Below are 27,348 nucleotides of genomic sequence, written 5' to 3'. Positions count from 1 at the left end.
GGTCTGGGCGAGGCAGGTTTACCCCTTCCCGCCTTGGTGGCGCGGCTGTCCCGTGGCACCGCACCCTCTTCCGCTCTGGATCGCTCCCTGCCAGCCCCCAGCGGCTGTCCCAGTTTCCTTTGGATCCCGCCTTGTGCCTTCAGCCGGGGCTGGGCACGCGGGTTTGGCGTGGGGAGCAGGAGAAGGGGTGCTCAGGCACTGTGCTTCCTGTGGGCTTCGTGTCCTCGGAGTTGGGGAGGAAACTTTGTGCTTGGAAGCCTGTGTGTGACGGGGCTGGGCGGGTTGGGAAACTTCAGCTCGGGTGGAGCGTCTTCGTTGATGTTTATCCCTTGGCGCTTCCGCAGATTTGCGCTTTCTGTCGCTTCCTCAGCTATAAATGCTGAAAATGAAGAACACCCGAAGTTCAGGGCTCGGCCCTCTTCCAGTAAAACTTTGGACCTTACAGAATACGTACATGCTCTGAGACCTTGCAGAGCTGTCTCAAAAAGATGACAGAAGGCTGCGCTTTGCGTTTGTCACGTTTCCAGTGTGTACACGAGTGTAAGGAGGGGGACGGGGTGTAACACCATTTAGAGGAAAATCCTTCACATCAGCCTTTTTCAAGTTAGGGCTCGCTTGGTTTCATAGAAAGCCTGACAGGCTCAGACTTTGTGTGGCCCTGCAAAGATCTTGTGGCCTGTCAGTTTCATGAGCTGCAAACACTCTTGCACACATAGATATAAATACAAGTCATGTATTTTTTATAGTCTGAAATTGAAACTTGGCTTTTATCAGTTCTGCCATGACTACTTTAAGAACTTGTGCTCTTTGATCTGTAGAATGAACATCTTGTGCACTAACTCACATTTGAAAAATCTTTGATATTTTTTTCAAAGCTCAGTCTTCACTTGGAAAGTATCAATAAAATTTGATAGCATGATTGTGCTGTCATGTTTAAATTTTAACAACCTCATGTTTTGCTGAGCAGAAATGTGATGTAATTCTTGCTGTCTGCGTTACGCAAAGCAGAAAAAATATTGTGTTTGGTATGAAATTTCACACACACCTTGAAGAGGCCTTGGTGTCCATGTGAGTGTCCCTTCATTTTAAGTGGCTTGAGGAGTCTAATATTTTTCTACATGTTAGCTTAAAGAAGAAAAGTGAAATATTTACTTGATTCCAGTAATATGGTGCATATTGCAGATATTGCCAATTATGTAGCATTTTATAAGCAGACCTTTTGCTTATTTCTTGTTTTTTTACTGACTACATGTCTCATTTTTTTGTTAATGAGGATCTTTATCAAGCAAGTCTTCCAGACAGCAGTTCATCTGTTTGTTATATACATGAGAAAAATACCTGAGGAATGTTACAAATTTTCCTTTTCTAGTCCCTCTTGATATTTCAGAACTTCTCTGATGCAGAATTAGCCCGTTCAATGGAATCATAACACTTTACTAAGAATTGCTGTAGAGGTAATGGGTTGCTTCTCTCACCTGTATAATTACTAACACTTTATGCAGAACTCTTGCTTTCATGTGGAAACTATTAACATTTTTTCATTATTAATTCTCTTTTGTGTGCAGTCAGTTTTATGGAAAAATTATTGCTATTGTTATTGGGATATTTCTGGTGCTTCACTGAGTTCTTTGCTATTTGCTGAATTTTGTGCTGCTGCCCCTAGATTTCTTATATTCTAGTTTATTTGTTGTGAGGTAAAATGTGAAGGAAATGGAGGAACTAGATGGTAAGATCCCCTGAGAAAATGCTTGTGAAGGTGCTGGGGTCCATCAGTGCTGATCACTTCTTGAGCATCACCTCCTAAGGGTACAGGAGCTGGCAATTCCAAAATGTCAGAGGCAGAAAGCTGGCTTGGCTGACCAGGGATCTTTTGGAGCTAATGGAAAAAAGGAAGGTGTATGCCCAATGGAAGTAAGGTCAGGTGACACATCAGTTGATGGAATCCCTTTGGATTTCAGTAAAGCTTTCAATACTGTCTCTCAGAGTCTCCTCCTGGACGAAATGTCCAATACAGAACTGGATAAACAGGTCATGTAATGGGTGAGAAACTGGCTCATGGGTTGAGCACAAAGGGTTACAGTGAATGGAGTGACATCAGACTAGGAACCTGTTACTAGTGGAGCTCTGCAGGGCTCCATCCTCAGCCCTGTGATTTTCAATTTCTTCATTATTGACTTGGATGTGCAACTGGAAGGGATGCTAAACAAGTTTGCAAATGATACAAAATTGGGAGGAGCTGTAATCTCCCTCAAGGGCAAAGAGGCTCTGTAGAGAGAGCTCAACAAGTCAGGGGCCTGGGCAATCACCAACTGTGTGAGATTTAACGAGGCAAAGTGCCGGATTCTGCACCTGAGTGCATGGACAGACGGAGAATGGGATGCTGGAAAGCAGTGCTGTGGAAAGGGACCTGGTCAGTGGGAAGTTGAACCTGAGTCATCAGCAGTGCCCTGGAAGCATCAGGCCCAGCATCACCAGCTGGGCAAGGGAGGGGATTGTCCCACTCTGCTCTGCACTGGGGCAGCCTCACCTCCAGTGCTGGGGGCAGTTCTGGGTGACACAATATAAGAAGGATATTAAGCCATTAGAGAACGTCCAGAGGAAGGCTACAAAGATGGTGAAGGGCCTTGAGGGGAAGCTGCATGAGGAGCAGCTGAGGTCCCTTGGTCTGTTCAGCCTGGCGAAGAGGAGACTGAAGGCAGACGTCATTGCAGTCACAACTTGTGAGAGGAAGACAAGGGGCAGGCACTGATCTCTTCTCTGTGGTCAGCAGTGACAGGACACAAGGGAATGGCTTGGAGGTGTGTCAGGGGAGGTTTAGGTTGGATATCAGGAAAAGGCTCTTTATCCAGAGGGTGCTTGGGCACTGGAACATGCTCCCTGTGGAAGCAGTCACCAGCTTGACAGGGTTCAAGTGCTCAGACAATGCTCTTGCGCACATGGGATGACTCTTGGGCATGTTCATTGCAGGGCCAGGAGCTGGACTTCAGTGGTCCTTGTATGTCTATTGCAGTTCGGGATATTCTGTGATTCTATATGCAGGACTATAGTAAGTTGATACTTGATAACTAACTTTATTGGTTAAAGTTTGAATTAAAGCATTCATGGCGACACTCTGAAGAACACTCTGTTTGATTTGCACAGAAGCACTTTACAGACTTGGCAAAGCTTATGGACTGAAATTTGTGTTTAGGGCAATGAAACTGCAATATATAGGTATATATTTCTTAATGCAGGCTTTTTTTCTGGTGAATTTTGGCTAGAAGTAGATTTAATTCACATATAAAACCTGTGTTTTTTCTGTTTTTAACAGAAGTTTATTCTCTTTAGCATTGTTTGAATAATGTTAATGACTCATCATGAAAATAATTCTGTGTTATTAATGTGGTTTTGGGTTTTTTTCTAGAACTGAATATCTACAAAAAATGTTGGTGGCACAGATGTGACCTACAGTAATACCTTGAAAGAGTATGAATATTTCAGCAAACTGCCTCTTCAGTGGTTCCTCGTTAGCGTCTGAAGTGCATGCTGCTGCTGTTAATGGAGATAAGAGTACCCTCCAAAAGCTAATAGCAGGTAAATGTTTTCACTGTAGATGCATTTGGATTACTTCAGAACTGAAGCTTTTTGGTTTTGACTTACAGCTTAGATCTTAAAGATACTTCTGATGTCTTGGTTATATGTGCTTCTAGAATAAATGTTGCCCTGAAAATATGATTGATTTTTTCTTACTTTTTATTACCTGTTGCCTTTGATTGGTACTTCTTTGTGAAGTAAAACAGAAAATTGGTAAGTGATAGAACTCCTTTCAGGGAATTTGTAAGTTCTGGAGAAGTGCTTTGTGCCAAAATACTTTAGCTGCAAATTCTTAATTTTTTAAATTGCTTTTTGGGAAATTTGATAAATGTGGTTTTACAGATAATTCATCATTGTTTCTAAAGTTTTGTTACTGTGTAGTATGTGTGAAAATGAGCCAGCTTCATCTATTACTTTGATTCTGATAGACTGACAATGTTTCTCAAGAGAAATTAAAGGTAATGAGAGAGTCTAGTCTGATTGAATCTGAAGTTAAAAAAAAATCCCATCCATTAAAAAGCTCAGGATTTTGCCTTCCCTTGTCCTCTAGGAATGGTATGGCATTCCAGGTTAATAGTTTTTAAAAGCAGTATATATTCTATGTTCCAAAACCAATCTTGCATATATTTGGAAGGCTGCCATATGATAGGTGAAGACTTGGATTTTTCAGAGCTTCTGATTAAATGCAATTCCAGGTGCTACTGAAGAAGCTCTATTTGCTCAGTATTTTTTGGAAAAACCTATTCCTGGAGCTTAGTAAGGGTTGAAGGACTGTGAAATAGTAAAAAGCGCAGGCTGTATTTATGCCACTTACTGTCACTTTTAACGTGTGTGAAGGATTTAATGTTAACAGCATGAAACCAGTAGTCACGTTTCTTTACCTATCTTCTGCTTAACTGTGTTGAAGGCAAGGTGAAGACTTGTGTGGATGTTTTGTCCAAGCTGCACAGAAAGTAGTAAGGGGCTCTTCTTTACAAGGTGTATCTAATTTTCTCAAAACATAACTAGAACTGATTTGACTCCAACAGGAACCTGTTTGAGGGAACTGACTTTATAGAAGCTGCACTTGTTGAAACAGTTTTTTGTTGGGCCTTCAACTGTATTTTCCCATATGATAGTTCAAACATATACTGTTTGCATTTAATGCTATCTCTTTGCTCTTTTAAAAAACATTTTATAAACAGCAGATGATATGGAGATACTTCTAGAAATCTGTGAGATTCAGCTACAAATTAGCTTAAAATACCCGAGTTTCTAAAAAACCCTTCTGCCTGCATGTAGAGGTGAAAAAACTGTGGGTTTTCAAATTCTGAAGAAGCAACAAAGAGCGTTTGCTAACTTCAGTGTGTTTTTGTTAATCTCCGTGCCAAAAGACGTATTTTTGGAAACATGAAGGAAGTATTATTTCTTGTTGCTGGTACATCTTGTCAAACATACCACAATACAGCCATTAGAACCAGAGAAGGAAATTGCTCTTCTTTCAACGATGATCATGCAGCAAGAAGTTAAAAATGCTGTTTTACTTTTGCATGGGAGAGAAAACTGCACAATCCTTGTAGCATTTGCTGTACTAGCAAAATCTGGCTTTTCTGCTTTGCTGTGTTTTGACAGGATATGACACAGACCTTACTTTTTCCAGAACTGGACCAAAAAGAAAAAAATAAAAAAAAACAACCCAAAACTTCACGTATTGCCTAGCAGAAGAAGAATGCATTAAAGTAATATTTTTAGCTGTTTACCAGTCACTGTTTAAAGTATAACTTGATACCAGAAGCAAATTGAGCAATTGGTGCTTTTCACTGAATTTCATGACTGCGTTCAGCAGCAGCAGCTAATTCAGGACAGTACTCTAGTGTTATGTCTGCTGGATTGCTTAAAAACACTTCTCTAATACAGCCAAGCTCTGCATCTTGGATACGTAGCTAGAGGTGGATGCAGCAATGGAAAGTCCTGACTTTCTCCTCCTTTCAGGGAGGCCCTTTTAGCCCCTAAATTCATTATTACTTTCCTCCTCATGCTTTGTCTGTTCAGTTATTAACATAGGAGGGGCATAGAGGCTGGCCAAACTGTCCCTTGGAGCAGCCCCTCAAAACTCTTTGGTGATTTTTCCTGCTGCCATCTGTAGCTTGGTGGAGTGTATGTGGCTGTATACAAACATAGTTGCTTTATTTGCATATAATTAGAGTATGGATGAATTTTAAAGGAACAGGTGTTTGAAATAATACAGTGTGTTCTCGATAATGTGTTCCTTTTGACACCGTGTGCCAGAAAGAGGCACAGAGGGAATCAAAGGTAGGTAGAAAATTTATTTAGAGAAAGGGGGGCTTTGGAACAAAGTATATCTCTATGTTAACCACTGCTAATGCTTAATCACAGGACTTTCTAAAAAGCCTGTGGGTTAAATGCCATCAAGTATATGCCAAGTGTTAATTATATAATCAGTGTTCTGATAGAAATGTGCTAATTGTTTGCATTGCATGAGTTGTCCTGTGCTGTATCATGTTGTTTTAGATTTGTATGTTCTAGTGCTTTGGGGAATGCTCGCAGTATTTTCTTTCCTGTGTTTTGCACAACACTGAACTTGTCTTTAATTAACAATTTTTCAGTGTTAAAATCCATCTGTATGATTTTGATCCTAGGGAAAAAGCGAGCAAAAGTTAATTTTGTATTTGGATGATCATTTTCCATTTTATGCTTTGGAAAGAGGCATTTAATTGTTTTAATTGTTTAAAAGAACAAAATAATGATTATAATAGTCATTATACTGAAGTGTCTGTTCAGTCCAGCTCCTCATTCTAAAACCCTTATCATGCCTTGCTTGCATCCAAATGCTTCTAAATCTCTGATGTGATGTTTCATTGTAAATTTTAACTAAACTATGGGTTACAAATATGCAGTTGTGTGCTATTGTTTGATCCTTCTCGCTACTTGTCTCTTGCCTGTTCTACATTGCGGGAGGTAGGATAAATCTCAGGTACTGTAGCAGGCAAGATTCTTGCAAGTGACAAGAAATGGTCTATCTTTTAATAATTAGGGAGAATTCACACCCTCCTGGTGCCCTTTCTCCTTTTCTGGTTTGAAAAATGCATAGAAATGTTAAGAGTCTAATATGACTGTTTGCATAGGGTGTGAGGAAGTGAATGAAGTACAGCTGTGAGAGTTAAATTTTGGACTTGGGCCCTGGATTCTGTTGTGATCATGACCTCTGTTGGCAATAAGCTTATGGAATGCATATTCTGGTGGGCTGAGAACTTTTATTCTAAAAGGGAATGGATCTAAAATTTCTTTATTAGGCAGATATGTGAAGAGAATTTATTTTTGCCAAAGCACATTTTAGGTACACCATGTACCTAAATGTGAATGTTTTGAAGGCTACCTGCGCTTTCTTGATTACAGAAATGGTAATGTCCTGCAGCTGTGATGTTCACAAGGTGTTGTGGCTAGTGACTTTCTTCAGCTTAATCTCCCCTTAGCACCTGATGGTGATCTAGTAGCTCCTAGCCCTTGTCCTGTCTCTTAACCTGAGCACAAAGACACCCTTTTAGGGAAATGCTCACAGGATTTTAACCATTCTAAGGGCCTTACAGAGCCCTGGTAAACAGCAGGAGAAAATCTGCTGCTAGCTGAAGATAGTTTCTTTACCTTCAAAAGTAGTGCAGGAGCTTCAGGCAAATTACTGGCATCAAGTTTTGAGGCTCTTGCTCATGTTTCCCCTCAGACTGTATGCAGTCATGGAAACTCCTTGTCATCAGCTACATCACTTTTTGGGAACTGAAAATGAACATAGATATCTGTTGCTCTATTTAGTTATGTTGCATTTGAGCTTTAGGCCATTTTTGCCTGTTGTTAGTCTCTAAATCTTTTATATATATATATATATATATATCCACTAACAGAAGGGGAACTGGAATTTGAGAGAAAGGTGCTGATTTTGGACCCTGCTGATTTAAGAACCAGTGTTATCTGAGCATAAGCCCATGTGCTTGTGTCTTTTGGGGAGAAATTAATGTTTATGTATTTCTCTTAATATATTTGTTCAAGTCCCATCAGCTTCAAGCAATTTAAGACACTGTTGAGGTTATGTTAAAACTTAGCAGTGAAATGTGGTTTAGTGATGTCTAAGTGAGCATGTTGAACAGATACTGGAAGAGCACCTGAATGTACATAGTTAATTAGAGAATCTGGCTTCTTGGTTGGGAACAGTGACATGTTAAATCATGCTTGGCACTGCAGTGTATGCTGAGGAGCAGGCTAAACAGCAGTGTGAAGGTGAGTATTATAACGCAAAAAGGTGTTCAGAAACCAGCCTGTTCCTTAGAAAGCTAGATGTAGGCCAGTATGTGGTATTTTCTGGGTCCCCCATGGCAGGAAGGAAGGATAAATCTGACTCCATGTTCTTAGAAGGCTAGTTTATTATTTTATGATATTATATTAAAGAATGCTATACTTAACTATACTAAAGAATAGAGAAAGGATACAGACAGAAGGCTAAAAGATACTAATGAAAAGCTCGTGACTCCTTCCAGAGTCCCAACACAGCCTGACCGTGATTGGCCATTAAGTTAAAACAATTCACATGAAACCAATTAAAGAACCACCCTTTGGATAAACAGTCTCCAAACCACATTCCAAAGGAGCAAAACACAGGAGGAGTAAATGAGATAATATAGTTTTCCTTTTTCTCTGAGGCTTCTCAGCTTCCCAGGAGAAGAATCCTGGGCAAGGGGATTTTTCAAAAATGACGGTGACACCAGTAGAAGACTTCTTGTGGGATTTTTTGGAGGTTGTTTGTTTGTTGTTTTGGTTTTTAGTAAACTGCTAGTGGCATCAAGATTAGTTGTAAAACCAGTGGATTGTCAAGGTGAAGTGGCAATCAGAGAAGACAAGTCCACAGGTGAAGAATAAAAAGAATTGTTCTCTATCTGCATCACAGAGGAGTTTGGAAATGTTCTTAAACTTTTTTCCAGAGCAAAAAGACTTTTCTCAATGCAAATCACACTTTCAAGGCAAAAAAAAAAGTGTTATATAGTGAATCATGTGATTGACATGGTAATCACTCTATAGTTTTAAGGAACTAAAAAATGTACTGAGTGAGTAAATGATTTCTCTAACTGGCAATATCCTACTTGACAGTGTTTTTTGTAAGTGGCTTGATTGGTAGGGAATGAATTTTAATTCTTTATATTCTCCTTGATTCATATTTAATCTCCTTGATTCTTCTTCTGGGTGAATCAATAGAAATTATAATTAAGAATAAAATTACTGGATATGTAGATAAGTATAATATGCTGGGGGAGAGCAAAGACTGTGTAAAGAAGCAGCGTGCTTCTGCTGGAGTGCTTTTGAGGCATCAGCAGTCATGCAGACAAAGGAATAATTAAAAAGCAAAACTAACTTGCCTGTAAAATTCAGTGTTCCTAGGGTAATTGTAGACAATGGTTCTCTGTTGGAGATCTGGAGAATCTGGATGTGTGTGGTAGTTGATAACCATGAAGTTAAAGGTGCTTGCCTTTATGTGGTGACATCATGGAAATATGAAACTTTATAGTGAAACTGCTTTGTTTGGAGGGTTTTTTGGGCTGTGAATAGGAATAATATTTTGATTCTTTTGAATAGGATCTGAGATTACTGCCTTACTAACCTTATCAATTCAATAAAGCTTGAGAAGTATTTTAGTAGTTTCCATATTGTAAGGCACCCTGAAGTAAATGATGGTATTGATGTAATATTGATGTTTATGCTTTTAAAATAAACATTACTGTGAGTAGGCTTCAAAGTTTGCTTTAGCTACAGTGTTTACAGTTTTCAGGAGGTCTATTTGGCTTCTATGCTGTTGATATTTTTTAAACTAATCTGTGCAGCAGGATTGATGTAACTATTTGAAAGTTATTTATAGTTATGCCACTGCAGAATCTTACTGGTGGTGGGTGTATTCATGGAACTGATGTTTTCTGAATGTACTTTTTTCTGCAAATATATTTTGAAATATTCTGTAACTATCAGTAAAAGTAGGACAAAATGTAATGACTTTGAGTTTATCATGTACTCCATTTTTTGTTCAGCCCAGTCACGTTCTAATGAGATACCTGCTGTTCATATTATAGTAAGATGACTTTTTAAATTAAAAAGTACTGCTTTTAGCTAGATACTGATATACTTTACTGGTTTAAATGGGTGCTTTGTTTTGGTTTTTTCCAGGAAACTCTGAGCTGAAAGATAAAGAGGACCAGTTTGGAAGAACTCCCCTTATGTACTGTGTGCTGGCTGACAGGCTGGACTGTGCAGAGGCTTTGCTGAAGGCTGGAGCTGATGTTAACAGAGCAGATCGCAGCCGAAGGACTGCTCTCCATCTTGCTGCACAAAAGGTAATTTCTCTGAAGTGCTCATGAAGTCAGGGCTTTCAGCACAGCTGGGAGGTGGGCTGACCCTGGCTGGACACCAGGCACCCGCCAAAGCTGCTCTATCATTCTTCTCCTCAGCTGGACAGCAAAGAGAAAATATAACAAAAGGCTTGTGGGCTGAGATAAGAGCAGGGAGAGATCCCTCACCAGCTCCTGTCATGGGCAAAATAGGCTCGACTTGGGGAAATTGGTTTAATTTATTACCAGTCAAATCAGAGTAGCATAATGAGAAATAAACCCAAACCTTGAAATCATCTTCCCCACACCCTTCTTCCTGGGCTTAACTTAGCTCCTGAATTCTCTACCTTACCCAGCAGTCAGTGGTGCTGGATGATGCTGTCAGTTCTTTACTGTCTGTTTTTCCCTCTACAATCTGTCCAGTTACATTGTCCCCCTGAAGAAGTGCTAAAGGAAGTATTCAACAATAAAATAAAAGGCAATTGAAAGTATAACTTGAGAACTGCAAGAAATTTTGAGTGTGGTTAGGCCTGGAGGAAGTATCCACTGTCTCTCCACAGGAGACTAAGCAGGCTGCTGATAGGGGGGGAAGGGGAGTGGCTTTGGCTGCTAACCCAGACATTTGAGTTCATAAACTGTGAAAAAGACTCCACAGAGAAAATCAGAAATTCAAACTGAAGCAAACAGCCTTTTTTTTTACTATTTAAGTTTTTATGGTATGTTTCAAACCATAACTGCCCAAAAATTAGCATTTTTTTGTCTGTGTTAGTTTTTTGGTACTAGTTAGAGCACTTGCCATGATTTTCATAGCAAACCATTTCCATATATATCTTGTCACCCGTTCGTAATCGTTCGCATTTTTCAGATGTTTTAATACAATCTGCATTTCTTTATAATTTTATTTTAATTACGTTTATGTAAAGGCAGCTGTAGTATAGTCATGGTATCCAGTAAGGAGTAGTTAAATAGAAAACAGTCTTGGGAAGACTATAATAAGGTGATATTCTCCGGGTACATTTGCATAGAAGTCCATAGGGATGTTGTGGCCTGTGTTACTGCATCCCATACAGGGAAATAAAGTGTTGTAGGTTATAGTTGACTTGAAATAGACTAATTCATCTGCTTGGTTGCATACCATTACACTCTGATGAAAATAATTCAGTCATCATCATAACCTTGTTTCCAGGATTAATTTTGTATTTCTAAGGGACCAACCAGCTTACCATGAATGTTGTTGTTTCAAAGATAGGTATTTCATAAAAGCAGCAATGTCAGAGACTTAAAAAATTGCTGTGACATACTTTACTGTATTCATGCAGGCATTCAGATTTTATGATGTGATGGACACGTGAACATTTTAACCATTTAAAAAGCTGAATTGTACAAATTATGTTTTCCCCAGATTTTTAAAATAAATTTTAGCATATTAAAACAATAGAAATTCTTGTCTAAATCTTTGTCTGAATGTTCATATTGTGGATATTTGTATTGTAGCAATTCAAGACAAGAGAGATTTTGCCTTGGCTAATATCCTCTAACTGCATGTGCCCTCCATTTCCTTATGCCTTGCTTCAATCCTGAAAGTGCAGATTGTAGCATGGGATACTTGGACCGTCTTAGGTGGATTTTCAGTTGACAGTGCAAATGAGAAGGAAGGTAAAACAGCATGAAATAAAGATTTTAGCAATAGATTTTATGTAGTCACACACTTACTGTGTAAGGTGCTAGATAGATGTGATGCACTCCATAGCAAAAAGGGTCAGGAAACAGCCCTTGCAACTGCTTTTTATTTGCCTCACTTAGCTGTCCTCTAAAATTCCCTTCTGTGTCTTCTGAGCAGTTGCTCGCTATTCATGTCAGCTTATGAAATTAACATTTCATGTGTGTGAAATTTTGTCTGTGGTCTTTCCATATTAACATTTTAAGATCTACATTTCTGTTGTGAGTGTCTTCTGAAAAATACGTAAAATTAAAATTCAAGACAACAATCTAATGTTTCATGCAGTTTTGGCTGTTTAAATAATGTTTTGCATGCTGCTTATATCTTGCTGATACTTTTGGATTATATTCCAATTTTTTTTCTCCAAAAGTAAAATTTCTCAGTACAGCTGACTTTCAGATAGAAAAATAAACATGCTGTGAGATCACCCATTTCCAAAGTTGTTTTGTCCTTGTTGGTTAATCATGAATATACATATTACCAGGATCACTGTATGGTTTTTGTTGTGCTCAAGCTTGAGTCAGTAGCTGTCCTGTGCTTCGTCAAAACCAGATTCACATGACTTTATAAATCCCCATTAACTGGTAGTCACAGGTACAAGCTGTTTAGAAGGGCAGTGCTTGGAGATTCAGATTCCTAAATTGTACTTGTGCTGCATCCTAATTTTCCTTTTCTTTGAAGAGAGAAGCTAAGTTCTCTGAAATATTAAGACCTTTACATGCAACCAGTGAAGAGGTAGGAAAGAAAAGACACTTCTTTCTACACTGATGCTAACTAAAGCAGATGGAGGTAAAATTAAGGAAGGTTTCTTGAGTCAGAACCTTCCTCTCTAAGTACGAGGATTACTTTTGCTGTTCTTTGCTGTCTCTTTGAAGAGCTTTTGGGACACCTTGCTCATCAGATCACAGCAGACAGGCATTCTGAGGGCTAGAGTTTGTTGCCAGAATATTTGAGATTCCTTAGGTCATCATTCTGCAGGCTGCCTTTATGTGTCCTGTTGCACTTGTTCCTCTGAAACAGTCTTGCAGCTGATTTCACAAAAAGTGGTCTCTGCTGCCTTTCTTTGGGAGCCTCAGAACTGTTTCAGAGGCAAAGAGTTTGTGAGAAAATGCTCTTCTAATGCCAAATAGAATCAATGATTTAGCTGCTGTGGAATGAAGATAGCTGAATGTCTTCATTTGTGTGTTTGGATTCAAGATGGTGTCTCTCCCATTAGTAATTCTGGTTATCATAAAAACAATTGGTTTTGTTCTCTGTAGGATGAGGTGAAACTGTCTCCATTTTTCTGTCTGGAGATTTCAGCATAAGAGAACTGCCAGTTCATGTCTTTCAGTCTTAGTAAAATTGCTTGTGGGTTTTTTAATTCCTATAATAGAACAAGTATTCAGAAATGTGGCATTGACCTGAATTCTGTCATAAATCATCAGAATTAAGTAAAATGGATTAGGACTTCAGTTGCTTTTCTTCTCTAGGATGGATTTCTGTTTGGATAGCACTTAAATGAGCAACTGTAAGACATCATGCCTTTAACACTTGCAAAATTAGCTTCTGGCTCAACCTATGTGAGTTGCAAAGCTGGCTGTACTGGGTGAGTGCGTGTATGCATGCACATATGTACATATCAGCTCTGCATTATATTTTATTCTTAACATCCACCTCTCTGCAAGTTTTATGCTTCCATCATGTTTGTCATTATTGTTACATAAGGAATTCATTCTGTAAAAGCATTTCTTCCAGTCCTTCAAAATGCCAACAATCGCATCTAGTGTTCAAAATGCAGATTGTTATTTGTTGTTAGTACAGAGTTCTTCCGAAATTATAGGTAAAGATTTTGGCACTATCTATATGGTCATATAAAACATTATCTGATGGATAGTTTAACAATAGCTCCTTAATCCTTTTTCTGTTCTCTAAGTCCTTCTGAAGTAGTTACTGTCTTACTTGCAGTTGTGTAGTTGATCTTCTCCCAATGTTGTGGTGCACTCCAAGTGCCTTTGCTTTGTTTCACAAATGTCCTAGAAGACATCTTTCAGAGCCATGGTTTGTTAAAATAGCTCTCTTTTGATTTGGGTGTCAATAAGCAGTACCAAAATGTTTGCACTTGCTATAAAAGCCGTGCACAGTCTCTAGCAAAACTATTTCTGGCAGCATACCTAGGCAGACTGGCCAATGCTTTTACATGTTCTTTCTGCTCCAAGGGTTTCAACACAGGTAAGAAGTGATCTGATGATTTTGGTACCTCTGTCTAGTGCTGTTTTAATAACCAGGCCATATTTACCAGTCAGTGAGGAAACTCATGTCTCAGAACTCAGAGCTGCTGTGTCATCCTGGTCTTGCCATGCTTCATTTAAATGGTTTTTGTCGCTGGACCATGTCTACAAAGCAATAGTTTGGTGAAAAGCTGTCAGGTTCTCATCTCAACATCTGTTCTGATCTCAACAGAAGATTCTTATAATCTCTCTGTCTCAGATTTCACTAGTGACATTCTGGACTATTTGCAGTAAGTAAGGCTTTGGATATTCACTTACTACCCTTGTCACCTTTCTAAGACAAAGCATTCTGACACCTTTCTTTGCAAAAAGTTCCTGAAATTAATAAGGCATGGTCAGAAATCTTGGCCGTACCATTGGAAACACTAATGCTTTTTGAGGAACACCTGTGTTTATATATTGCAGTGATAACCTTTGATGAGTGGGTGTTTCATGCTAATAATTATGTTCTTAATGGTTAGTCCTCTGTTTAGTGATGGGCATCCTTTGTATTACAGCTTTTAAGTTTTATACATCTTTTGGTCTGAAAAAGATTTTTAGCTTGAATAAAGAGATAGTTTAACTTTCTGTGTGCTTAAATGGAACAAGTATATCTTTGTTTCAATGGAAAATAATATAGTACAATGCAATGTGAGATGATGGGCTGAGAATATCATGTAACTAAAAATTTACATTGCAGACATCTACATATGAGCTAGTCATGTAGATAACTTAAAAGTTATGCACTTGAGGGTGCAGTCATTCACCCTAAAGAGGGATGAGTACTCTAGGGCACACTGACTAGCTGATTCTTTCTTTTAGGCATCTGTCTGATGTAGGTTTTTGTATTGTCAATGTTGTAATTGTGACAAATTAATCTCACCCAAGGCATACATTTTTTTAGCAATCCGTTTTCTGATTGTCCTTGACATGATCTTTCATAGGATCTGTCTTTCTTTCATCAGCCTTATGATGGAGATGATTCAGTCTTTGTAGGCAGAAGGCCATGCAAATTAAGTTATTTGGTGTTTTTCCTTTTGGATTTTATTCTGTTCCACTCCTTTGGTCTCTCTTCTCAAGTGGACAGGTCTCATAAGCAATTTTGAAAGGGTGCACACCCCTTAAAAGAATAAGGGGCAGATCAAGTCATTAACTTAATAAAATTTAAATTAAAAGCACTCAAACAAAAAAACCCTTAAAAATACAAACCCACCAGAAAATGATACAAATTATTGCAGGAGTGCACCTGCAAAGATTGCCATGGGAGTTTCAGAGGGTGGTTGTAACTTCCTGAACACGGATGTAATTTACTGGGAACTGAAACTGTGACTGATTGCAACAGAAGTAGAATCATTAGCATAATTTGTCAGTGATTTTGCTCTGAGGAATTGTAGTACAGATTTGTATATGGGTACAGATTATTTAAGCTTGTAGAACTTAGATTATTGTGAAATAAACATGCTGTGGGGATTTGAGTACTGGGATTACAGTTTAACAACAGGCATTAATTTCCAGTTGCAGGCATTTTGCATTTGTAGCAATTTGCTTCTAGTATTAAATTGCAACTTTTTGAAACACCCACATTTGATACTTATGAATGGAAATGTTTCTGCATACCCAAAATACCTGTATATGTTTTATAATTTATCTTACATTAAGTAATTCCAGTTTAATTTAAGGAGTGCGGGGGAAAAGCAGGCCTGCCTCTTTCAAAATTTCTCACAGGGGATGCTTACTTATTAGCAACCTGTTTACTTTGGGGAGTCATCTACCTGAATCTTTCTGAATACTTTAGGCACAGCTTTTTGTGCTCATAGGGATAGAAGAAAAAAATGCAATTTTTTTCGTTGGTTTCTAATAATATGCCCTTCAAATAATCTGTCAGGATGCTTAAATGTCAGGAGGATATTAATTTTGGCTTCAGGAAGATTAATACAGCCCCAGAGGGAAAATGTGACTTTAGTAGCGTTAAATATTGTATAGCTTTTATTATTTATTTGCTAACATGGTTGTTGATAAATAACAGTACATCCAGGATGCAGTTAGGAATTCTGTGTAAAGTAGGAGGATATGTTTTAATGGTCTTTGATTTTTTTTAACTATAAAAAATGGTTGTTCCTGTATACTCAGCAATAACAGTAAAAGTAAAGTAAAAAAAGACAGCCTGTAGCAAGCATTAGACATGGTAGAAAATTAGAAACACAAGGTAGTCTTTAGTTCACTTATTTTATGAAAGTTTATTCCCAAGTCTTATCTAATGAGTACAGTCAGGTTGGTCCAAGAGCTGCAAAAAGACATTTTTTTTCCATTTCTTGAGCAAATAAAAGGTGTTTGTATTAAAAACTCTTGAATTAACTTGCCTGGGAGCCAGTTTATACATTTTTCTCTCATTACCTTTTCCGAGATGTATTTCCTGGAGCTGTGGTCTCTCAGATCTTTCATAAGGCTTTATTTGATCTGCATAAAAGAGCACATGTGCTTCTAACTTTCTTTCCCAATCTATGTAATGAAAATAAATTATCATGTCAGAGACAATGGTGGCCAGTTCATGTTCTTGTTTTCCTCAGGCCAATAACCTTTTATGATGTTTCCGCTTAACTGAGAGCTCATAGTGAGTAATATTAATTCTATGCGTGTAGGTTCCTGAAATGTAAATGAGCTTTACATTCATTCTGTGGTATTTTCCTGTGAACATACAATTTGATTAAATGTGAGAAATCTGGACACACCAGGGTGTGAAACAGGACTGTTTGCCTACCTGCCAGAAGAGTTGATTTTTTTTTTAGCATGTGGGACTGTAGTTTCCTTTGTGATTAATTCAACCACAGACAATAACCATGATACAAATGTTTTCTTTAGTTTCCTGAACAATGAGTTCTCTCTAGTGAATGTGGCCTGAAGTTGCTCAAGGGTGGAAGGCAGAGTAGTTCCTTGTGTGTGATTTGTGTGTGTTATACTAGAGATAAGCTGTCCTAGCTACCAAGGGGTTGGTACCATCCACAGCCTTCCCCTGAGCCCTTTTCACAGCTGTAGAACTGCTCACTGGCCAGTGAGTTGGACAGAAAATGAACTCTACAAAAGAACAATTAATTTTCTGCCTATTTAACACAAGGCCCCATGTCCCCAAATTATTTTTGCTATTGGTTGATACTACCATTGATTGATCTGTGCTGCAAGCCCTATTGAAATGGTTAAAAATAGTTACAGGAAAAATTTAAGAAGAGAAAATTTGCATTGTTACAGAGATCTGATTTCCAGTACACTCCCCAAGAAGGTTGTGCTGTCACTGCTGAGAATGAACAAAAGAACAGAGACTTTGCAAGGCTGGAATTTCCTAAATGAACACTGACATAATGAAGAATATTCTTAAAACCATAGGTAAGAATTTTAGCATCCTGTTTGAGTTCAGGAAGGATGGGAGCCCTTTTGAAATTAGTGTTTTTCTGTGTTTGATAAATTGCTGCTGTGACTCTCTTTCAGGATCTTGTATGTATTTCCTAATTCTCCTTTTGACTGTTCTTTAGATTTCATTAATACTTCCGTTTGCCTCTGCTGTGTCTTGATTCAGAATGAAATTTGGGCAGTACTTTGCAAGACTGATATGCTATTCCCATATATTCAGGCAGTGCATTTTCAGCTTGCACACTGTGTCATGTCTTGTAACAAGGCAAGAACATGCACATTATTGTTTCCTCATTAAGTGTTAAGCTGCTATAATCATATGGTATCCAACAATTGTCTGTGTCTACTGTCAAAATGTCGGTTAAAATCCAGCCAATTCTTTTCTCTGCAGAAGATAAAACTGCGGAAATACTGTTCTACATGTTGGGTTTCAGTTGCACAGCAGATACTAAGACATCTGAATCTGATTTCTCACTGGTTTTATGTTAGCATGAAAACATACTTTAAGACAAGGTTATACAAAAATTTTCACGTGCCAAAGTATTCTTTAGACTTGAAGTTCAAGATCAGAAATTCAGACTAACTCTAAGATCAAACTTGGTTTCTATACAAATTTCACTGATAAATATGGTATGAATGTCTAGAGTCAATGGCACTTGTAGAGTTGATTTTTAAATTATTTTAGTAGCAGTTGGTTACTAAACTAACTTACTCTGGTAAACCATGTTGGAAAGTATTGCTTGCAATTTGTGACTACCTCCCTGACTATAGCTACATTCCAGCAGACATTTTACACATCAAAGGAGTTACAGCATGGTTAACCGGAAAACATAGTGTCTGTTACTGTCTGTGTTTAGGATTGTCTGGTGAAAGAAAACAAATAAAGCTGTCTGAGATGCTAAAATGAATTATTCTATAAATGTGACAGATTTGCTCTATAACCTGCTGTAGACAGAATGGTTCTATCTACTTCCAGTTGGAATAGCAAAATAGTAATTTCCCCCGTTTAGAATAGTAGAAGTAAAAGCTGAAGGAGGATGGAGGATGTTTAAGGAGGGGGTTTGCAATAGGAGCATGTGTGGAGTATTTACACCAATAGTCTGCCCAGTAGTGGAGTATATTTGCATGGAAAGGGATGGACTGAGTGTGGTGTGTTTCCTCTGACCTGCATTTGGAGTGTTGGTCCCCAGTTGCCTGGGGCAGTTGTTGACTGGCAGCCATCGTTGTAGTATCCAGTTTTTATTTTTGTAGTATCCCAGGATTTTATTTTAATTGTGAGGTTGTAAATGTAGTCTAAACATAGAAGAAAGAATAAACGCATCTAAGGTTTATGGGAAGACGTAATGATTAGCTCTTGCTTTGTGTAAGGGATGTTGAGTATGATTCTCAAGGAGGTGCATCTGGAACACAGCTTGAAAAATACAATGGTGTACCATTTCTGATTTTGTCTTGTAATAGTGGAAAAGATTCTCACTTACCAAGAATTGTGATCATAAACCAAATATAAATAAGGCTTGCAGCAGAAAAGTCCCAGGTGATAACAGGTACACAGCTCACTGGGCTAGTAAGTCTAAATCTTAAAAACATTTACAGATTTTGCTGAGATTAGGTTTTAAGAACAGTAATTTTTCTTTACAATTTGGCACCGCTTAGTCCTCTAGCATAGCATTGTTGTGTTTTTGGTTTTTTTTTAATAAAGCAAATTGGGAGAATTGTATGTGTTCCATTTCTCTTTAATCAAGGTATGTGTTAAAAAGAATCAGAGTCTGCTAAATAAGAACAAACCATAGCAGTGACTATAACCTGGGATAAGTAGGAGGTTTGTAACATAAACAATAAAGAAGTTTTTGATCCTGGAAAGCCTGAACAGCTTCTGAGAACACTGTGTGCTCACTGTCACCAGCATAGGCATAAGTGCCTGACATGAGTGGCATTTTGGGAAGAGTTTGCTCAGTCTTCCTTGGGGTGGAGGGTTGGGTCAGGCCAGTTGCACCTCTGTAGGTCTCCTTCACACAGGTGCTTCTGTGGGGCTCAGCATTAGGAATTCTGAACTGGTCTCCTTTTGGAAAGGACAGAAGGCTATTCAAAATGCGTAAAATGTAAATAAAAATGTGTCTACTGAGTGTTACTCTATGGTATTTGAAAATGGCAATATTTGTCTTCTCTTTGCAGTGATTTATTATGTTTGGAGTACATTTTAGAGTGGAAGAGTAATAATTAAACTTTATTTGTAGAAATGTTATCTACTGTTTCAAATTTTATTTATAGGTTTTCTTGAGTTTTGTGAGAGCCAACTTACCCAAACATCCTGTAGGTTCAAGTTTTCTTCTGGCAATAGTCATAAAGGATCTGTTTGCCAAACTACTTATTTAAATATTCATATTTTGTGCTATACTGCCCATAAGTAAAATGTTAAATCATCTCTGTCTGGTTGAAGCTATTAATAAATACATATTCACCCCCAGAAATATTTCGTAAGCCTAAAAAGTTAAAACAATAAAATGCTACATATTTTGATTTTTTTTTTACTGAATAGATCTTTTCACAGTATTTAGATTTCTTAAATTAATACTGTCTTGTACTTGCATAGTAGTTTCCTTTATCTTTGCAACCTGTATTTTGAGCGAGAATACATTCCTCAGTTAAAGGAGAACAGCAGATATTCATGTTTTATGTCTTTAACTAAAACTTTAAGTTTAAATTAAATTTTCATGTAGATTGACTTAATAATATTTTTCTGTTATTAAGTACTTCCAGAAGCATAGGAATCCCTTGCTGAAAAACATACTTCTTTTAGCATAGTTGAAAAACCAGTTAATTAATTTTGGCAGGGCAACATCAATCGCTTTTTAACTGTTTAAATAACTTGTGTATCTTTCCTACATTATTCTTTTGGCTGCCTGATTTTAATAATGTTGCTGTTGTTGTGGTGTTTTATTTTGGGGTTTTTTAGTGTTCTCTTCTATCATTTGCTGTAGCAAACAGCCTCAGTTCAGGGACTGTGCCTCCAATCTCACTGGTTTTGAATAGTACCACCCTGAGAATAATAAATAGTTTCAATTTGCCTCAGAGTGATGTGACTTGTGAGGTCCTGTGTCACTAGATACTGCATATTGTCCTAGAAAAAACAATTGAAGCAAATTTATAGTGATAAATTTAAATTATGTAGTCCTGGTTTCTATCACTCTACTACAAAGAAAAAAAAAAGTGTAGATATTAAATGGAATAACAACTGTAACATCTCTCTGTCATCTAGCATGGTATTGGGATTCCTTTTCCAGTGGTGCAGATCCTTGCCTCAATGTTTCCGAGCTCAAGCTTGGTTTTCTGGGGTTAATTTTCCCAGAGAGTGTGCCTGGGTTTTCGAGGAGCCCTGTACAAAGGGAGTCAGTACAGCCTAGCGGAGAGCAGAGTCATGAGCATTTGCATCTCTGGAATGTTTTTATTGACAAACGGTAGTCTGCTATTGACATTCGTGTCCCTTGATGATACTTCTATCCTAGCTTATCTTTGCTGGTCAAATGCCTTAATTGTTCTGGCCTTTAATTCAGTCAAAGTTGGTGCAGGAGTGGAAGAGAAAAGAGAAGGAACAGGTCTAACAGAGCATCAAGCTTGAGCTGTGAAGCTGCTGGCAACGATCAACCTGTCATAATGTTATGATTTGTTCATTTTTATACCATTTATTAGCCTTTACTTGTTGTGCCATTTGGCCTCCAGGGCAGATAAAGTGCTGTCTAATTTGGTAGGTTTGCTTCTGTCAGAGTGGCCTCGACAGAGAAGGTGTTAGCTGTAGTGACAAATAATCAATAGCTGTCGTTGTCATGAGGAACGTGAGTAGTTGGGCCTTTCATCTGGAGGATTAGAGGTCTAATTGGATTGAGAATAGGGAGGGTGAGCTGTTGGGTAACCCTGTCAGCTATGTTAAGCTGTCAAATGTCAGCTTGCCTGAAAGGAAGAAGGAATGGTTAGCTTTCAGAAACAAGGAAGAAGACATATGAAAGCTTTTTAAAAAGTAACAGATAGAAAAGTAGAATAGGCTAACATAGGCTTTAACCCTTTCTTGTTTAATTACATATCTTTCTAGTTAATGAGGGTGCGTGGTGTGCGCTGTCTCGCTCTCTCTGAGACAGGCAGAATTTGTGTGAAACAGATTTGGCAGTGTTATACCAGATCAGACTGGTTTTATGTCTTGAGAAAAAAGCAGTTAACTACTCAGATAGGGAATATAAATGCAAAAGATTATGACATGGGGGAAGAAAATATCCATTAATGGAAGAAATCACTTAATAGAAGCCGTAAAGAAATCAAATACTTTATTTTAATATTTTTTTGTAAAGATACGTTGATGCCAGTATATTTTTTGAGATATAAGCTGTTGTTTCAAAGTAAGTAGAGTAATTATTACAACCCAGTCCTGCACTGGACTTCAAAATCATCAGTTGAATTTTGTCTGCATTTTCTTATTGTTGTTTTCGATCTTGGCTTTCTGCCTGTTTCTTGGAGAAAGATTTCTGTTGTTCTAAATAAGATAAATCTAATGAAAGACCCATTATGCTGGTAAAACATGTAATTTTATGTCTCAGATGTGCTAATATTTATCTTACCAGAATAAATAATAGGATGACATTTTAATGAAGGATTTGCTTATAAAATTACTGAAATAGTGGTTTCTTTACTCGTCATCTTATTCTGCCACTTTCTTGTAAGCAAGTCTTAACTGTAACCATACCAGCATTCCCCTTCTCTAAGTAACACATTTGCCTTGAGATCTGCAATACTTGGCCATAGTTATCTGTATAACAGATCTGGAAATAGCAAGGTTTTTAGACAGTGGAATAAAGCTCTTTATTCTGCATCAGCTAATGTAACAAAAGACAATTTTATATTTTTTCTTTTTTTTAAATGGACTTCTAGGTATTTCAAAACTATCAGATTTTTTTCTCATGTGTTTGGTCATTTATTCTGAAGTAGTGGTTTTACTATTGGTGTTTCAATTTGGATTGATTCCCCTGCTGCTCCCCTCTCTCCCCTGCAGCACTTATTGATGATCATCTGGACTTGCAACATGGCTTTTACTGGTGGTCTGCTGTAAATACTGGCAAACCCATCCTTCATATCAGGTTTATCTTCATAGATTAGTACAATAGTGTAAGTATTCCAGAGGCAGAAATCTTGAAAGGATTGTCTGTTATCACATTTCAGTGCTGTTATGTGTCAGGAATCATGGGGGTTTTTATCCCTTTGAGATTAACTGCCATGCTCTCCAACACCCATCTTTGTGTGAGAGCCTGAATTCATGTGTGTTGAATAATTTTTGGGTTTGCAATTACTTATCTGACATGTTTTGTACCTGTGTCATTTATTTTCTGATAATCCAGTTCTCATGACTTCTCTTTCTCTGCTTTGTTTCATTGCTTCCCCAACTTGGACTTTATAATCTTGATATTTATTTTTGAGTCTGACTAACCTGATTTAAGTACATTTAACCTTCTGGTGTGAGCTACAGGATGGACAGATGAAGAAGTGACATCATAGCCTACTCTCACAGCTTGAAGTGTGCTGAAGGTTGCTGAGCTACAGGAGAGGTATTGTGCTGCTGTGGCCCGGTTGGCTTCAGTATCCATAATATCCATGAAGCTGACCCAGCATTTCTGCACTGTGTGGTTGTCTGCAGTGTAGACACACTGTGGTAAAATGAGCAAGCCCAGGCCTATTTATTTATTTTTTATTATATATTTACCTTATTGAAAATCTATCCATTTCCCTGATTTTTTTTTGCAAAGTTCCATCTTTTGTTTTATCCATTGTGATAAAAAGAGTGTCATAATTCAGTATCTTAATTTCTAGACTATTACCAAACACTTAGTATGAAAATCCTTACCCTGTATTTTTCCCACAATTTCCTTGTCATGACAGTGATCTGTGGTTTCCTCAGTTTTTCCCATTTTTTCTCCGGCTCAATCATCGCTGTTGGTGATGTTTTCTTTCTCTTTTGCTCCAGCAATATCACAGCTATTTTCATTAACAAAATTGTTTTATTTTCATTGTACAAACCACTCTCTCCCATTTTCAAACTTGATGTAATTTTACTTCTGTGCATCTCTATTTCACTTCTTGCTCTGGTAACTCTCCTCCTTTCCTCCACTTGGGTTTATGTATTTTGCTGCCATGCTTTCTGTGCTTGAAATAATCCAAGGAGGATATTGTCAGGCCCAGAATATATATTATATTATCATCCTTGTGCCTTTATTGAGCAGTCTTGCTCTTGAGCACTTGAAATTTGAATATGAAATTTCATTAAAATAATAAGAAAAGGAATGCCTCTGACTGCAGTGATTTTCTAAAAGATTTTGCAAATATGGTTTAAGTGCAAACCATGGTGGCAGAACATTGAGGAGCTCTGCTTGTGTTGTGTTTCCCAGTGAAAAGGAACCAATTCTGCATAGCATATGGAATGAGATCTTAAATATCTGTGCAGCCAGCTGGTGGAATTACTTTATTTTCATCTATTGAGTTCAGTGCATACTTTTGTGAGTAAAATTTGGAAGAGCTTCTGGACTCACCTATTGTTACTTTTTCTGATCTTTACTAAGGCCTCTTCCATAACAATAATTTTTCAGGTTACTATCAACAAATAAATTCATTTGTATTAATTTTTGAAGATTCTCAGTTACCAAGAGTGAGTAGATAAAGCGATCCTGTTTTAAAAAAACACCTTAAATGAGTACTTAAGTCTGAAAAAGTATTGGTGCATAGCTCCAACTCAGAGATTTTATTGCAAAGACCAACTAGAACTGAACGTGATATAAATAGGCCCAGCAAAGACAAGTAATTTGTTCAGGCATGAGCAGTGCTTTTTCTGTAAGAACGTTGTTCCATATTGCTTGATATTTGGCTCTTTTAAGTTGACTTAATTATCCTGGTTTCAGCTGCTGGTTGTCCCCTACATACTGTTGTCAAACAGCTGCCTCCTCTTTCTCATTTTGCTTTGTTCAAAGGACAGGTGAAAATTTCTCTATCATTTGATCTTGAAGATAACGGTTGCATCTTAAAAGTGGTATTTTCTTTTTAAACGTGGTGCTTGCGGTGCTTGGAGGGTTACACTTGAGATCTGAATAGGATTAATTTTTTTTCACTTATTGTTGTTCCTTGAGCATGTTTAGCATTGTGGCATTCCTCAGTGCACAAGGGACTTGTCCAGCTCTTCTCCCAGGACACTGATGTCTGCTGCCAAGTCTGTACCTTTAAAAGTACCTTTGCAGATAAAGACATTTCCCTGTCTGAGTGTCCTTTCTAAAACATCACTCTTGCATTAATTGCCCCTCTGCAGCTGACCCCATGAGTGATGTTTAATGGTTATGAGAAGAAATATTGTTGTTGGGACTGAGAAACCACTTACTTGTTTGTGTCCAGATTTGGCACTGACAAATTAAAACAGAACTTCCACTATTATTAGCTCATCAGTTTGGTTTAGTCCCATTTTGTGGACTGTAGTGTGATTTCTGCTGGAATAAGGTGTCTTTTCCCAGCTATTCTGCAGCAAAAAGGGAAGATATTTGTTTTCACTGATTATAAATGTTATTCTAACTTCAGGCAAATTAGTTTTGTGTTAAATGTACCCACATACCCTTCAATACATGAAGTACCAGCAATAGATCATTTTGAAATAGGGCACCTCCCTGCTGAAATCTCCAGGAATCTTCTGTCAGGTGTCTGACACATCCTTAATCTGATGCTCAGGCTTGTCATTTGAATCAATAGGATACTAGATAGGATGTCTTCAGCATGCAAGCCTACTGCTATAGGAGGTATTTGAAAAATAAATTCAGATCTTATGGCCAGCCACAAACTCCAGGAGCACTAATCTTTCATTTGTCTCTCTCTTTGTCTGTAAACAGTTGGTTAAATTGTTGATTAAAGAGAATTAAGTGAATCACACTTAAGTCAAAATTGATATGTATGAACTGCATAAGCAAATTCTGTTGCTGCCTGAAAAGCAACAGCTAATATCAGCATTTCATAAAATACAAAATTAATTTAACTTGCCTATTAAGATTCTAATTTTTTCTCTCTTTGTAGAGCAGTTTAGAGCTGTCTTTTGTTACACTTTTTTTATTAATGAAGGATTAAGAAAGAATGCTACCAGTTTTTATTAATGAGGAATAATTTTTGTTGAAATATCAACTGATTTATGTTATGAATATCATCTCTGTGTGTTCAGCCTTATGATGGGAACATTTAAACATAGATAGAGATATACACAAAGGATGTGTTTTTCAACGTTGTTAATATGGTGTGGATTTGTGAAGGTTTTGCAACACCAACCTTGAGCTGTTATTTTATCTGCCTCTAGTCCAAACAAAGAGAAATAAATCTAGTACTTTTATTACTGCTAGAATGCAGTTTGAGTAGATTATGAAGGTTTTGATTTATTTACCAGTACTGTAAATAGATTATGGCTTCATTATGAATATCAAACATCACTGCAGTATCTATAGAAACTATAAAATTATGCCATATGTAAAAGTAACCTGAAGTGTCTGAATAATTATTTAAATTAAGAGTAGACCTACCTTTATTGCTGGTTGTTTTCAATATGGACTGTCTGTCTACTTCTGTAATAGTTCTGGAGATTTCACTGTGGCTGGAGACCTTTTCTCGTCCAATAGAATTTGATAGGTAGATTTGCAATTATTTCACACAGTAGTTTGTTATTTGACTTAATATGTTTGAAATATATTTAAATCACATAAAAGGCATGCTTTTATTTGCAGATAAAACAGCAACTAAAATAATAACAAAAAAAAAAATCTGTGAAGCTCTGCTCAAAAATGAACATATATGCAACACTTTCACTTTGCAAGCGTTGTTGCTTCCAGCAGTCTGTAAGGACATGACAGGCACATAGAGGGGTGCAATTAAGAAGTACAAGGCAGTAGTGACACAGTACTAGTCAGAGTGATGCTTAGTAGTAATGGCAATTAGTTTGCTTCCAGAATGAAATAGCACTGCACAAAGGTAGGATAAAAAGACTTGGACTGGACTAATGGCTGTTATTTAGACTTGTTTTCAGGTAGAATTCTGTCATGGATTATACTGTGATTTGTAACATTTTTATTAGATTTTTTAAAGGCATACATCTGTTTCAGGGATATGTTTTCTTACAGTGCTCTTACTTCAAGACAATGCAACTCAAAGCCATTAAGATGAAGAAAATGAATGTAGTAACTATTTTCTAGTACTTGTATTTTTGGGGAGGAGGGAGTCAGTACTTTCTGACAAATCTTTCAAATCACCATTTTTTGAAATAAAGTATTTTTTGAAAGCTTAGTGTTTGATTCTTTATGTAGAGGTGGGCAGTGATCCTGTAAATATGGATGATGCATCTCAGGCTTTGTCGTAAATCCCCAGAGATTGTATGTTGTGGGTACTTCTGCCTGAGTGACTTCAAAAGAACGCTGCAGGAAAACAAGTTCAGTAACAGTGGAAGAGATCAACTGGAAATGAGAATGCTAATTGCATTTTCATCCTTGAAGTGTTTTTTACATGAAAGCCACTAATTTCAATAGGTTGACCATAACATTTATTGCTGAGGAGCTGAGAACACTACAAAGGAGCAACATGTACACAGGCCATGGATAAAGGAGGTCAAAGGCTAGAAGATACAAACACCTATTTTCTTTCAGCCTATGCTGGGAAACAGTTTTACCTTGGCTTTTACAGCGCTGGTCCGCTGTCTTCTCTCTTGTGTTCTTTAACTGTGTGCCAGTTGATAGTTCTGTCTATTCCTATGGAAACCAAGAGAGTAAAGCCAATCTTGCAAGAGGCTTTAGGGAGAATTGCTTGTAGTTGAGACACTGCCTTGCTTTCAGTCAAAATGTCTGATAGTCAGAGCTGGCCTCAAGTCGTGCTGATGTTCTCCACTGATGTATTGCCTAAGATGCTTTGCCAGACAGATGAACATGTTCAGCTTGAAAATTGGTAAATAAGGCTTCTGTTCGGCTGTCTGGGAGATTTTCTCCAGTTGAGTGTTTTACTTTTGGGT

The 27,348-nt window shown here is 37.6% G+C and overlaps 1 protein-coding gene across 2 annotated transcripts in view; it reads left to right on the top strand.

Moving 5' to 3' along the window:
* Window positions 1-1,434: 1,434 nt before the first annotated feature.
* INVS (inversin) overlaps window positions 1,435-27,348 on the top strand; it is an 83,030-nt gene continuing 57,116 nt past the window's right edge. The window contains exons 1-3 of one of the 2 annotated variants that reach the window (XM_005419339.3): window positions 1,435-1,454; window positions 3,404-3,573; window positions 9,772-9,938. In XM_005419339.3, the coding sequence (XP_005419396.1) occupies window positions 3,468-3,573; window positions 9,772-9,938 (273 nt within the window). In that variant the 5' untranslated portion in view covers window positions 1,435-1,454; window positions 3,404-3,467. Of the gene's footprint in view, window positions 1,455-3,403; window positions 3,574-9,771; window positions 9,939-17,144; window positions 17,280-27,348 lie in introns of those variants that run through there. The other variant, XM_031055628.1, reaches the window with a different exon arrangement.

Source organism: Geospiza fortis, unplaced genomic scaffold, assembly GCF_000277835.1.
Source record: "Geospiza fortis unplaced genomic scaffold, GeoFor_1.0 scaffold206, whole genome shotgun sequence".
Taxonomy (NCBI): Eukaryota; Metazoa; Chordata; class Aves; order Passeriformes; family Thraupidae; genus Geospiza; species Geospiza fortis.
The sequence above is the reverse complement of the archived record's forward strand: the minus strand, read 5'-3'. Positions and strand labels throughout refer to the sequence as shown.